Source organism: Sorex araneus, chromosome 7 (assembly GCF_027595985.1).
Source record: "Sorex araneus isolate mSorAra2 chromosome 7, mSorAra2.pri, whole genome shotgun sequence".
NCBI lineage: Eukaryota > Metazoa > Chordata > Mammalia > Eulipotyphla > Soricidae > Sorex > Sorex araneus.
The window spans coordinates 34,458,430-34,470,787 of record NC_073308.1 but is presented as its reverse complement, the minus strand read 5'-3'; the positions used below and the strand labels follow the sequence as shown (position 1 = coordinate 34,470,787).

The 12,358-nt window shown below is 61.8% G+C and overlaps 2 protein-coding genes across 2 annotated transcripts in view; both read left to right on the top strand.

Annotated features, from left to right (window-relative positions):
- Positions 1-4,211: 4,211 nt before the first annotated feature.
- Positions 4,212-5,103, top strand: ASCL5 (achaete-scute family bHLH transcription factor 5). The gene has a single exon (XM_004610148.2). It carries the CDS (start codon positions 4,597-4,599, stop codon positions 5,101-5,103), a length of 507 nt encoding a protein of 168 aa, XP_004610205.2. The 5' UTR covers positions 4,212-4,596.
- A 1,084-nt stretch (positions 5,104-6,187) lies between these two features.
- Positions 6,188-12,358, top strand: part of CACNA1S (calcium voltage-gated channel subunit alpha1 S) — a 57,441-nt gene continuing 51,270 nt past the window's right edge. The window contains exons 1-2 of the mRNA XM_055144214.1: positions 6,188-6,339; positions 7,976-8,081. Of these exons, the coding sequence (XP_055000189.1) occupies positions 6,188-6,339; positions 7,976-8,081 (258 nt within the window). The remainder of the gene's footprint in view (positions 6,340-7,975; positions 8,082-12,358) is intronic.

Sequence of the window (12,358 nt, the reverse complement as noted above, 5' to 3'; positions counted from 1 at the left end):
AGCCAGGAGTAACCCCTGTGCATTGCCAGGTGTGACCCAAAAAGTAAAAAAAAAAAAAAAAAAGCAGAATTTTTTCTAGAAAACCAGGGGACTCAAACCTTGTGAGCTTAGGAACTGGCCTTTCGTCCATCCGCTCCTGCCGTTGCTTCGCGCCGCCACACGATGGCGCTACGGACAATCGCCCGGTCGCGGGAAGAGCGCAGAGTAGGATGAATTTGTTCCCTGGAGCTGATCAGATCCTGCCAGGCACTCTGAGCAACCCAAGCCCGGGGTTCCCAAATCCAGCAACGAGCTCCTATCCCGGCTTTCAGGGCCACGTCCGGGCTTAGCGTGATTACACCCCAATTCGCAATTCTCCCCTTCCGAGGACCGCGCTCCCCCGCCGCTGTTCACGGAGCATCCTCTAGGGGGCGACACCTACACGGAGGACCGCGGTGGCGGGAGGCGCCCGCCCACCAGAGCGCTGCGTACCCCAGGAGGGTTTTAACCTGCAGCGAGACATCCGCTCTGGCAGGAATCCTGGGGGGTGGGGGGTGGGGGGGCGTCTTCGTTTGTTTCTTTTATTTTGTTTCTGGGGAGCGAGGCCTGGCTCGGTGCTGGGAGCCGCGCCTGGCTGCGCAGTGCTGGGTTTCTACCCTGGCCGCGGCCCGGGCTAGGTAAACGCCACAGCTCTATTGCCTCTCCGGCCCTGGGCATCGCAGTTTAATAAGATAATTTTTTTTGCTTGTTTTTTTTTTTTTTTTTTTTTTAGGTCACACCCAGCGATGCACAGGGTTTACTCCTGGCTCAAGCACTCAGGAATTGCCCCTTGCGCTGCTCAGGGGACCATATGGGATGCTGGGAATCGAACCCGGGTCGGCCGCGTGCAAGGCACACACCCTACCCGCTGTGCTGTCGCTGCAGCCCCCTTAATAAGATAACTTAATTCTGGTTTCCCGGGACCCCAGATGTTGCTAGGGATGTGGGGTGCTGGGGACTGAACCCAGGTCAGCCGTATGTGGGCAAACACCTTGCGTGTCTCTCTGGCCCCATGTTTTTAATAGGATCTCTCTCTTTCTTAAATTATCTTAATTTGCGGGGGGTCACTGAATTACAGGGTTACAAAGTTATTCACAGACTAAGTTTCAGGCATACCATATTCCAACGCAAGTTGCTTTACCAGTCTCTTCTTTCCCCAACAATGTCTCCCCCCCCCAGTTTCCCTCCAGCCGCCCCCCCCCCAGCCTGCCTCTGTGTCCGGCATTTCCCCTCCTCCATTGTCCTGGTGCTCCCGCCCTCTCCTCCCCGCCCCTCCACAGTGGCAAGCTTCCTGCTGAAGATCAGTTCTCCTGCTCTTCATCTCTGTTGTCTGTTACTCCATCACGAACATTCCATTCCACAGCTCTCTTGCTCGCTCACTCTCTCTCTCATTTTCTCTCTCTGTCTCTTTCTCTCTCTGTCTCTCTATCTCTCTGTCTCTCTGTCTCTCTCTCTCGTTTTGGAACCGTACCTGACAGGGCTCTGGGTACTGCTGACCCGTGCTCGGGGGGGCGCTCCTGGAGATGCTCAGGGAACCAAATAGTGCTAAGGATGGGACCAGGTGGGGAGGGTCCTGTACCCAAACATGCCCCCCGGCCCCATCAGCCATCTCCCCTCCCCCAACTTTTGGCTTATATGTCCAGCCGCAGGCAGAAACCCTGGAGGACCCGGGAGAAGGGCGTGGCCTTCAGCGTGTTCTGAAGCTACCACCTGTGTGACTTTGGGCAAGTAACTTCGCCTGGCCTGTAAGAGTGGGGGCTCTCAGCGCTACCTCACAGGCGGGGGCGGGGTGGGGGGGGAGGGCATGAGAATGGAACGGACGCCTCACTGGCCAGTGAGAAAGAGCAAATGGAGCGCACCGTTGTCAGCGGGGCCTGGGGCAGCCCTGGGCCCGACGAAGGCCGACACCTCCTCATGCTGCCCTGCCTGGCCTCCCCCGGCTCAGGGAGGACAGTGCTGTCACGGGCAGGTTTGGTCTCACCTGTGTCCCCACGGTGCCTGTCTAACGGTGAAGGAAAAACTGGGTCCAGAGTCCGTTCATGGTCAACGCTGTGGGCTCCTGTCAGCGCCGCTTTTCTGACTAGTTTTCCAGCAGAGAGGAAGGCAGCCACACACTGAGCACTGAGTCATGAGCCCACACAAACCGCTGGTGGTGTCCAGCCCAGCTGGATGCGATTCTCATGAGAGCAGTGACGTCGAGTGGGACCCAACAGGAGTCCCGTCAGAGCAAACGGGCCTTGTCCCGTGTTTTCCCTCAAAGACATGGTCAGCCCATGATTTTGGGTGTCCAGCAACGCTCAAGAGACAGAATCTTTCGTTACAAAAGGAACTGAGCAAGGAGTGGTCCCTGATCTCTGAGCACAGAGCCAGGGGTGATCCCTGAGCACAGAGCCAGGGGTGATCCCTGAGCACAGAGCCAAGGATGACTCCTGAGCACAGAGCCAGGAGTAAGCCCTGAGCATCACCAAGATGGTCCAGCTCTCCCCCACAGTGAGACTGCAACCTGGTTATGGGGGGCCAGGCAGCCTGAGTGAGTCTTGGAAGGGAGCCAGCAGCAGGGGTGAGGGGTGTGGAGCTGAGAGGAGTGAAGCAACGAGACCAGGCAGGGTTAGTCCAGGTGGGACAGGGACCCTCAGGGAGAGATTCCACTGACCCCCCAGGTGCTGAAGGTTGCCTGGAAAGTGATGCTGTTCTAGAATCTTCCCCGAAGACGTGGGGCATGCTGGAAGGCTGTGGTGCAGGAGCGAGATATACAAACCCACCTTGACCTCTCTTTGCTTCTCCCGCTGAGAGGTCAGATGGTGGACGTGTTTCCCAGGTTCCGGTCAATATGGGGGGGAGGGGTGGAGAGGGAGGGGAATGCGCTCAGTTGGGGCTCAAAAAGAGGGAAGGGGCCCCCACTGGAAGAAAGCGGACCCCACGGGTCTCCCAGGATGGCCTCGCCCCAGTGTCCAGGCCCCAGCCCTCCATGGCTACTCTGTACTCACCTGCTCACCCGGCATCTGCCGTGAGGAAGAGGGGGGCGTTCGTGGGACTCAGGCACGCACAGCAGAGACAGGAGCAGGTCGGGCGAATTCCTGAGGAAACGACACCCAAGGTGAGGCCGATAACGGCCTATCGTGAGGCCAGGCGGCCCTCAGCCACCCGCCAATTATTTCTGAAATAACAGCTTCCTTGAGTCGGGCAGGTTGTGTGTAATTAGCCCAATGCCAGGCCTAATCCCCCAGTCACTGAAGCCTTCCTGCGCTTCTGTTCCCCTCTGGGCTGGGCTGGGCCAGGCCCTGAGCACTGTGGGCAGAGACCAGATGCTCTGTTAGGTTCCCCCGGAAGCAGGATGGTGCCACCAGGGCCCAGGGGCCTCAGGCCAGCCACTCACTGAGTTTCTAGAAGCCAAAATCACGTCTTCCCTGGAAAGGTTCTCTTCACGGATTCCGTACAGTCGCCACTGGGATTTCTACTGAGGACTTCGGGGATCCCCAACTGTCAGGCCGTGGAAGGAGTTGGTGATTCCCACCTCAAGGAAATGACAAGCCAGACCCTGCGGGAAATGCCTTTTGGTTTGGTTTTGTTTGGGGCCACACCTGATTGCTCAGGGCTTCCTCCTGACTGGTGCTCAGGGGTCACTCCCAGGGGAGCTTGCAGGACCGTTTGGGGTGCTGAGGTTGAACCAGTTGGCCATGTGCAAGGCAAGCGCCTTAACCCCTGTACTAACTCTTTGGCCTGGATGAGCATTTTGGTACATTTTGTCTGTGTTGATCCTCATTCTTCTCCCTGAGGGAAATTCTCATTTTCTCCTGACACCGGAACCACAACTCAGCTTTATTAAAGGGGTGAGCCCAGGACCCGAACCTGGGCTGCAAGGACCCCTAACTATAGCCACCCTGTCCACCTCCCATGCCCACATGTCTGCAAGATGTCTGCAAGCCTGGGGGGCAGGAGAGAGGGAGATGACACCCCAGGCCACCCACAGTCCAGCAGATCCTTGTTGTTTGTTTTGGCCACACCCAGCCGTGCTCAGGGCTTATTCCTGGCTCTGTGCTCAGGGATCACTCCTAACAGTGCTCAGGGGGTGCTGGGGACTGAACCCGGGCTGGCCCCACGCGCCAGGCAAGCGCCCTGCCCACTGTACATCTGGCTGCAACGCAGCCTTTCCTAACAGATTGTTCTCTCTCTCCTTTAGAAACCTTTCCGGGGACCCCTTGGCTGAACTGCTGCACCCCTAAGAGCATTCTCCAACTCGGTCTGCTCCCCGTCCGTCCCCGTGGCCCGGGGGTGTCCCAGCAGGAAGCCGCGGGGCTAGCGGGCTGATGACTGCCTGCGCGCCCGGTCGGAGGGGGTTCGGCGGCACCGCGGACCGGACCTGAGCTCCCGGGGGAGCTGCGAAGGGCCCCGTTTGTCCTGAGGGATGGGCCACCTCAGAAGCATCAGGGTCACTCTGGAAGCCACCGCTGAGAGCGCCGAGAGACCCTAACAAGTCGGGCCCCCCCCCTACCCGGGGCTGCCGCCTGCCATGTGACTCGGCCCCCCGCGACGGTTCGGGCGGGTCTCGGTCCCGGTCCGGCGCCGCGCGGCGGCAACATGAACAACAACTTCTGCCGGGCCCTGGCGGAGCGGCGGCCCGGGGCGGCCCCCAGCTGCATGCAGCTGGGCATGGTGCCCGCGCCCCCCCGGCAGGCGCCGCTGCCGCCCGCCGAGCCCCTGGGCAACGTGCCCTTCCTGCTGTACCCGGGGCCCGCCGAGGCGCCCTACTACGACGCCTACGCGGGCGTGTTCCCCTACGTGCCCTTCCCCGGCGCCTTCGGGGTCTACGACTACCCCTTCGAGCCCGCCTTCATCCAGAAGCGCAACGAGCGCGAGCGGCAGCGCGTCAAGTGCGTGAACGAGGGCTACGCGCGCCTCCGCGGCCACCTGCCCGGCGCGCTGGCCGAGAAGCGGCTGAGCAAGGTGGAGACGCTGCGCGCCGCCATCCGCTACATCAAGTACCTGCAGGAGCTGCTGGGCGCCGCCCCCGACGGCGCGGCGACCCCCGGCGCGCCCGCCGCGCCCGCCCCGCCGCTGCGGGCGTCCGAGGAGCCGGGCCACTGACCGCGGGGCCGCCCGCTGGCCAGCTGGCCCCAACCCCGGCCCCTGCCTCCTCGCCCCCCAGCAAGCAGCACCGAGGAAGGGGCCGCGCGCGGTCCCTGGGGCGCGCTCTCTCTCCCCCCAGGGGACCTCCTGCGTGCGAGAGTCTCAGCTTGGGGAATTCTGCTCCGGGGAAGGGACCCCGTTGAGGGCAGAGGCGGGGACGGAAACCCCGGAATTAGGGAGCGAGGTGGGGTGTGGGCGTGGGTGCCCTCCGATGCCCTCCAGGGGGACCTGCACCCCGTGAGCGCCTCCCCCAGCAGCCGTTCCCCGAGCTCCCGGAGCCGGGTGAGCCCTGCATTTGCCCGGATGGGGCTCCTGGGCGTCCCACCCGAGGCAGCGCACGGAATTAAAGCTTGACTGAGTTTCCTGGTTTCCTGGATTGTCTGTTCCCCACCCTCCACTTCAGCAACCCTCTCCTGGCTCAGCCGTTGTTGGGAGGGGGGCTTGGGGGAGTTCTTGCCTGGCGCCCTGGGGAGGAGAACCCCAACCTCACCCAGACAGGAAGTGGCCGCGAGAAAGGCCCAGGCCATGTATTCACCCCACAGTCAGGCAGGTGGTGGCTAACCCCAGTTCTGGAATCTTCCACCATGGTGTGGAAAAGCCAGGTGTCTCCTTGATATGGGTGAGTGTGGGGGAGGGCAGGAGTTGGGTGGGGGAGTGTGTCCTGAAATGGGGGCTGGGAGCAAGGTTCCTCCTGGCCAGGGGAACCAGGGTTCGGGTCGGACCCCCTTTCTGAACTTTCTATGTCCCTGCCCTGACACCTCTGTCCATCCGTGTCCCTCTGCCTGGCCTGTGTGCGACTTCCTTGGGCCCCACCCCTCGCCTGCCTCCCCAGGGACGGGACGGCTGGGCTGGACGGCTGACAGCTGCCTGGGCTCGAGCCCCACGCCGCAGGTGGAGGCTAATTTTACCCACTGGGAGTCAGAGAATAATCCTCAGTCCCACCCCCTCTGGCGCACCAGTCACTGGGGGCCCAGTCCCCGGGGCCGGGGCATTGGGGACGCAGGGAGGAGAGGGCTGTGGGCTGGGGGAGCCCGCGGGAGCCATGGAGCCGCCGTCACCCCAGGACGAGGGCCTGAAGAAGAAGCAGCCCAAGAAGGCCCTCCCCGAGCCCCTGCCCAGGCCGCCCCGCGCCCTGCTCTGCCTGACCCTGCAGAACCCGCTGCGGAAGGCCTGCATCAGCATCGTGGAGTGGAAGTATCCTTGGGCGCCTGGAGCGTGGTGGGAGAGGGGACGGGCCACCCCCCGGGTGGGGGGGAACCAGGGACCTGTCAGTGGGGTGAGCTGCCCCAGGAGGGGGCAAAGCACCTTCAGGCAGGAGCCGGGAGTGTAGGGGGTGGGGGGCCCTCTAAGGCACCAGCCTTTCCCTATTGGAAGGACCAGGACCCCTGAAAAGAGGAGACTGATGTTGGCATAGCATGGGGGACCCCGTGGGAAAGTCCCCCAGCGCTGGTTTGTGGAGGGTGTGGACACAGGGGTGGGGGTGGGGCGCTGACCAGGGAGGCCAGTTGCTGGGGGGATGCAGGCTGAGGAGGGCACGGGAGCTGAGGTGGGGCTGGCGGGGGGAGGAGTCCAGGGGACAGGCCCTGAAGCCCGGCTCTGACCTGGGCGCCAGGGGAAGATGGGGGCGCTCTGGGGTTATTCAGGGCGAGAGGCACAGTGACGTGAGGAGCTGGCCGCTGGGCGCTGAGGGAGGCCCAAGGGGGGGCTGTTCCCTGCCCCCCCAGGTCCGACTCCCCAAGCCCCCCAAGGCCTAACTCCCCACCCGCTGAGGTGGGCTCCCCACCTCCCGGCCCCTTCCCATCACCCCTTTGGAGCATGGAAAACAGGCCAGAACTGGAAATCGAACAAAGCAAGGGACGAGGGGCTCCGTCTGGGGAGGACCAGCCTGCCCCCCAGCTGCACCGAGCCCCTCCATGTGTCCTGCAGCCTCTTCCCCCCACCCGTCCAGGGGCCCGTGGGCCCTGGCGCCCCCTCACCCCAGCCCTGCTTCTCCATGTCTCTGCCTTTGGGCTCGACTCTCCTCCAGCATGGGTGAGGGAATGGGGTCGAGAGGGAATGGGGTCTCCATCCACCGCTGCCGCCTGCCACTCCTCCCTCCTGTTTCCCAGCCGCTCAGGTGCCCAGGCAGAAGGAGAGGCCTGGGGCCCTCTGGGAGAGATGGGGGGGGAGGGCCTGTGGGCGGGGGAGGGGCCCCTGCTCGGGGTGCTTGGCTCCAGCCTGTCAGTTCTCCCGTTTCTGGTGCCTTTTCTCTGGGGGAGCCCCCGTGGGTGTCTGGCCAGAACCTCAGAAAGTCCTGGCTCCTAGAGGGTGGGCGCTGGGGGAGGTGCCGGAGGGGGGGGGACTCCCAGCCCTTAGAATAAAGGGGCATCTGCTTGAGTCTGAGCATCCCAGACCCAAAGCAGCTATAAGCAAGGTCAAGGGTGGGGTGGGGGAGAGGGAGAAAGAGAAGGAGAGGTGGGGAGAAAGGAAAAGAGAGAGGGGGAGGGAGAAGGGTAGAGAAAGGGGGAAAGAGGAAGAGAGGGAAAGGGAGAGAGAGAGGGAGGGGGAGAGAGGAAAAGAGAGAGGGAGAGAGAGGGGAGAGGGGGGGAAAAAGGGAGAGAGAGGGAGAATGGGTAGAGGGGGAGAGAGAAAAAGGGAGGGAGAGAGGGAGAAAGAAGGGGAGGGTAAGAGGGGGAAGAGAGAGGGGAGAGAGGGGGAGGGAGACAAGGAGAGAGAGGGAGAGGGGGAGAGCATGGGGGACCCACAGACCCACCGCAAGCCTCTGCAGGCTCTCCCCTCCCCTGAGAACCCGTCACGCGCCCCTCGGGCCTGTCCTTAACGCTGGCCTCAGGCCCTTTGAGACCATCATCTTACTCACCATCTTCGCCAACTGCGTGGCCCTGGCTGTGTACCTGCCTATGCCGGAAGATGACAACAACACCCTGAACATGGGCCTGGTGAGACCCCCCCCGTGGGCCTGCAGTCCCAGCTGGGGTCACCCCCAGAGAGACTTGGCTGGGGCTTTCCCCGCCTGCCCGCCCCTGCCCGCCTCGGGGCTGCCTGCGGGGCCCCTGGGGGCTGCCGTGGCTTTGGGGGCCTACCTGCTCCCTCGGGGTTCTGGCATGGGGGCGCATGCTGGGGGGCAAGAGTGGGTTCCCGGCACCCGAGCCCTAGTGCAGCGGGCAGGGCGCTGATCAGCATGTGACTGACCTGGGTTCAATCTTCAATCCGGTACCACGTACGGCCCCTGGAGCCTGCCAGGAGTGAGCCCTGAGCACCACTGGGTATGACCAAACTGAGAGGGGGGAGGGAGAGAGGGAGAGAGATAGGGAGAGAGAGAGGGAGATAGATAGATAGATAGATAGATAGATAGATAGATAGATAGATAGATAGATAGATAGGTAGATAGATAGATAGGTAGATAGATAGTTCATTGACTTTCCCCAGAAGGGTACCGCTAGTCAGAGCAGGACATAGAGTTCAGCTCGTGAGCCTGAGGGCTGCGTGTCCCTTCCCGGTCTCCCTGAGGCGTCCAGAGGGAGCTTCTGCCATGAGCCTGCCTTCCCAGGGGGGCTACCCAGAGACCCGAGAGAGACAGGCTTGAGCGCCCTACCATTCTCCCATTCCCCGCCACCTTCTCCTCACGCCATCCCCATTGACTCAGGCAGGGGCTGAGGAATGGCAGAGCTGGAGGAACCTTCCAGAATCAGTGTGTCGTCTCCCCACCTCATTCTTCATGTGTGTATTTGGGTGGGGGCAGGGGGCACACTGAGTTTCTGCTCGGGGCTCACTCCCAGCAGTGCTCCAGGGATTGAACCGGGGTCAGCTGCTTGGAAGGCAGAACCCGGCTCTCTCTCTGCAGCCTGCCCAGCCTCTTCTTTGATGGCTGAGAAAACTAAGGGGGTCTAAGGGCTCAGCAGCGAGACGGTAACACACACACAACTTTCACTCAGTGACCCTTAGGTACCTAGCTCTGTGCTGAGAACTTAACATCATTGTCCCCCACCCTCCACCACCACCACCTCCAAATTGGCTTTGGGAGGCCCGTGACTCTGTCAGACCCAGGATAAGACACACAAAGGGGAGCTTATGTTCTTTTTGGGTCTCACCTGGCAATGCTCGGAGGCTACTTCTGGCTCTACACTCAGAAGGTGATCCAGGGACCCTATGGGATGCCGGGGATCAGCAAGTGCCCTGCTGGCTGTACTATCTCTCCAGGCCCTTGGAACTGGGCCCCAAGTCTCATCCCCGGTTCCCCAGCCCAGGATATTCTGGCTCTAGGAGCTTCCTTGTCCCAGAGTTGGCTGGTGTGACACAATGGCAGTATGAGCTCTGGGGTGGGGCACTGGGGTCAGCAACACCCTCGGGGACAGAGCCCACAGATACCACTGCCGGCCCCGTGTGTGACAGGACCCACCACAGCCACTGGCGTCTCCTGCCCCAACGCCGCAGTGAGAGGCAGACAGCCCGTGGGTGAGCCGCAGTGCCTGAGAGGGAAAGATTCCTCGCCGGCTGGTCTCGCTGGTTTCCATGGGGATCTATCTTGAGCCGCCCAGAGATGGGTTCTAAGTATGTGCCAGGAGAAACTCCTGGGCTCCGAGTGTGGAAGGAGAGTGGCATTAAGTGTGGGCAGGGCTGGCATTTGGGAAGACGTTGTCTCTCAGTGCTCTGGGCCTTCCATGGGTGTTGTCTCTCTGTGATTCTGGGCCCGGGAGGACTCTGGTGTCCCCTTCAGGATGCAGGTCTGGTCTGGCGCTCCTTGTCAGCTGCCCCCGCGTCTGCCCGCGTGCAGTGTTCAGTCACCTGAAGCAAACGGCTGCCCTGACACGCCAACGGTCTTGTGTGCTCTGAGGCGGAGGGAGGCAGCCTCGGGTGGGCTTTCTGGAGACTGAGGCGTTTGCCGGAAGCAGAAAACCAAACCTGACCGGAAACCTTTGCGGAGCCGCACTTGGCGCCACGGTTGTCAAAGCTGGAGAAGCATGGGTGGTCCGTGGAGGGAGTGGAGCGGGCGAGTGACAGCCGGGGTCACACGCCAGCTGGGGCTGAGACCCCCCCCCACCTGCCCACCCTTGAATGTGTGTGTGTGTTGTTCAGCCCTGCCAAGGCCCTCAGGAGGGCCAGGAGAGGCGATGCAGCAGGAGGAGGGGGACAGAGACCTTCTCTCAGCCCTGCTGGCGGCTCTGAGGGGTCTCAGAGAGACGAGGGACTCTCCGAGGTCCAGAGACGCCTGGTGTTTAGGACAGGCCCCTTTGTCCTTCGTGTCGCCTGCGTTTCCCACACTCACCGGGTTCACGGGGAACTGCATGAACCTAGGGTCCTGGGTTCCCGTCTTCACGACACTGCCCGGGAGCAGTCGGAGCAGCAGTTACGGCTCAAACAATGTAAAAGTGGGAGCTACAAGGCGCTGGAGCGGTAGCACAGCGGGTAGGGCATTTGCCTTGCATGTGGCTGACCCAGGTTCAATTCCCAGCATCCCATATGGTCCCCCAAGCACCGCCAGGAGTAATTCCTGAGCATGGCTGGGTGTGACCCAAAAAACAAACAAACAAACAAACAAAAAAAAAACAGTGGGAGCTACAAGGGCCCCTGAGGACAGGACTGGCATGGGCGTGAGCGGGTCTGCGGGCAGCGAGGCTGTGCGGAGTCGGGGATGACCAGACGGGAGCTGGAAGACAAGATGGGGGTGAGGCTGGGATACAGCTTGTGCTGCCGAGGGTCCTTCCCACCAAGAGGACACTGAGGCCTGCAGCAGGCGGGCGCGGTGGCTGGACGGTGCTGGAGTCCCGGTCGCTGGGTGGCTGATGGGGCTCAGAGGAGAGGATGGTGGTTAAGAGTGGGGAGGTCCGGAGCTGGAGCAATAGCAGAGCGAGTAGGGCAGTTGCCTTGACGCGGCTGACCCGGGTTCAATTCCCAGCATCCCATCTGGTCCCCCGAGCACCGCCAGGGGTAATTCCTGAGTGTATGAGTCAGGAGTGACCCCTGTGCATCACTGGGTGTGACCCAAAAAGCAAAAAAAAAAAAGTGGGGAGGTCTATGTGATCTCAGGGTGCAACTTAAGTCGTGCCTCAGTTTCCTCTGCTCTAAAGTAGAGAGAGCAGTGTAGACATCAGAGAAACTTCTGGAGAAGTCAGACTAAGGTGCTGTTGTGGGTGCACAGAGGGACTTGGTGTGGGTCCCCCGGTCCCCTGTGCCACATGCATGTGTTCCCCCAACCACAAACCCTGGTCACAGACACCCCTGGACTGTCCTAGGTATAAAGGTGTCACCCGTATAGCTCTGAGCAAAGCATTCCTTCAGATAATAATATCGGCCTGGAACGCTGAGAGACGCATCGTAGTTGAGCGAGTAGGTCACTTGCCTTGATGCGGCTGATCCGGGTTCAGTCCCTAGCATCCCGTATGATCCCTTGAGCTCAGCATTCCATATGGTCTCCGGAGCCCAACAGGTGTAAACCCTCAACACTGCTGGGTGTGGCCCAAAACCAAAAAAAAACAAACCAGAAGGTTCCCTTTACCCATCCGCCACCTGTCCCCGCTCCCAGATCCTCATTAAAGCTTCCTTGTCTGCCCAGAAACATCTCAGAATCCTGATCTGAACGACTCTCCCGCCACCCCTCACTCACCAAGCCTCCCCTCCCCCAGAGCCTTGCCTTGTGGGGGAGACTTGCCCTGTGCCAGGTTCTGTTCTGGGGTCTCGGGCACCATCTGTCATGAGACCTCCAGGCACCTTCTTTCAGAGAGGGTAAACTGAGGCACAGGAAGACTAAGTCCAAGCCCAGCCCCTGGGGGCAATGTGGGAGGACGGGACCTTGGTGATGCTTCCTTCAGAGAGGGGCAGAGGGCGCTGAGAGGGCAGCCCTCCGGGCCCCGGGCCCCCCAGGAGCGCTACCGCCACGTGTGGATGGACCCTGCCACATGGGCTCCAGACACCCCACACAGACCCGCTCAGCCCAGGCTTGGGGACCCCCATCCTGCAACTCTCCCAGGAGAGGGGAGGCGGGGTGTGAGGTCCCAGGGACCAATAGTGCAAGGGGCACGGGGCTCAGGCGTGCAGGGAGACATCCCGTGTCGGCTGGAACCCGAGACTAGCACCCACAGCGCAGCTCCCTGCCCAGACAAGGCCTCCCCGGCCACTTGGCCCCCCGAGTCTGAAGGGGTCCTGCCCCTCAGGGTGCCCGGGGCGGGGGCTGAAGGAGACCCGGGGAGGGTCCCGAGGCAGCACCAAGGGCCCCGCT

Bases quoted from the DNA above. Each gene is read 5' to 3' on its own strand.
- ASCL5 (XM_004610148.2), top strand. From the start codon at position 4,597: ATGAACAACAACTTCTGCCGGGCCCTGGCGGAGCGGCGGCCCGGGGCG.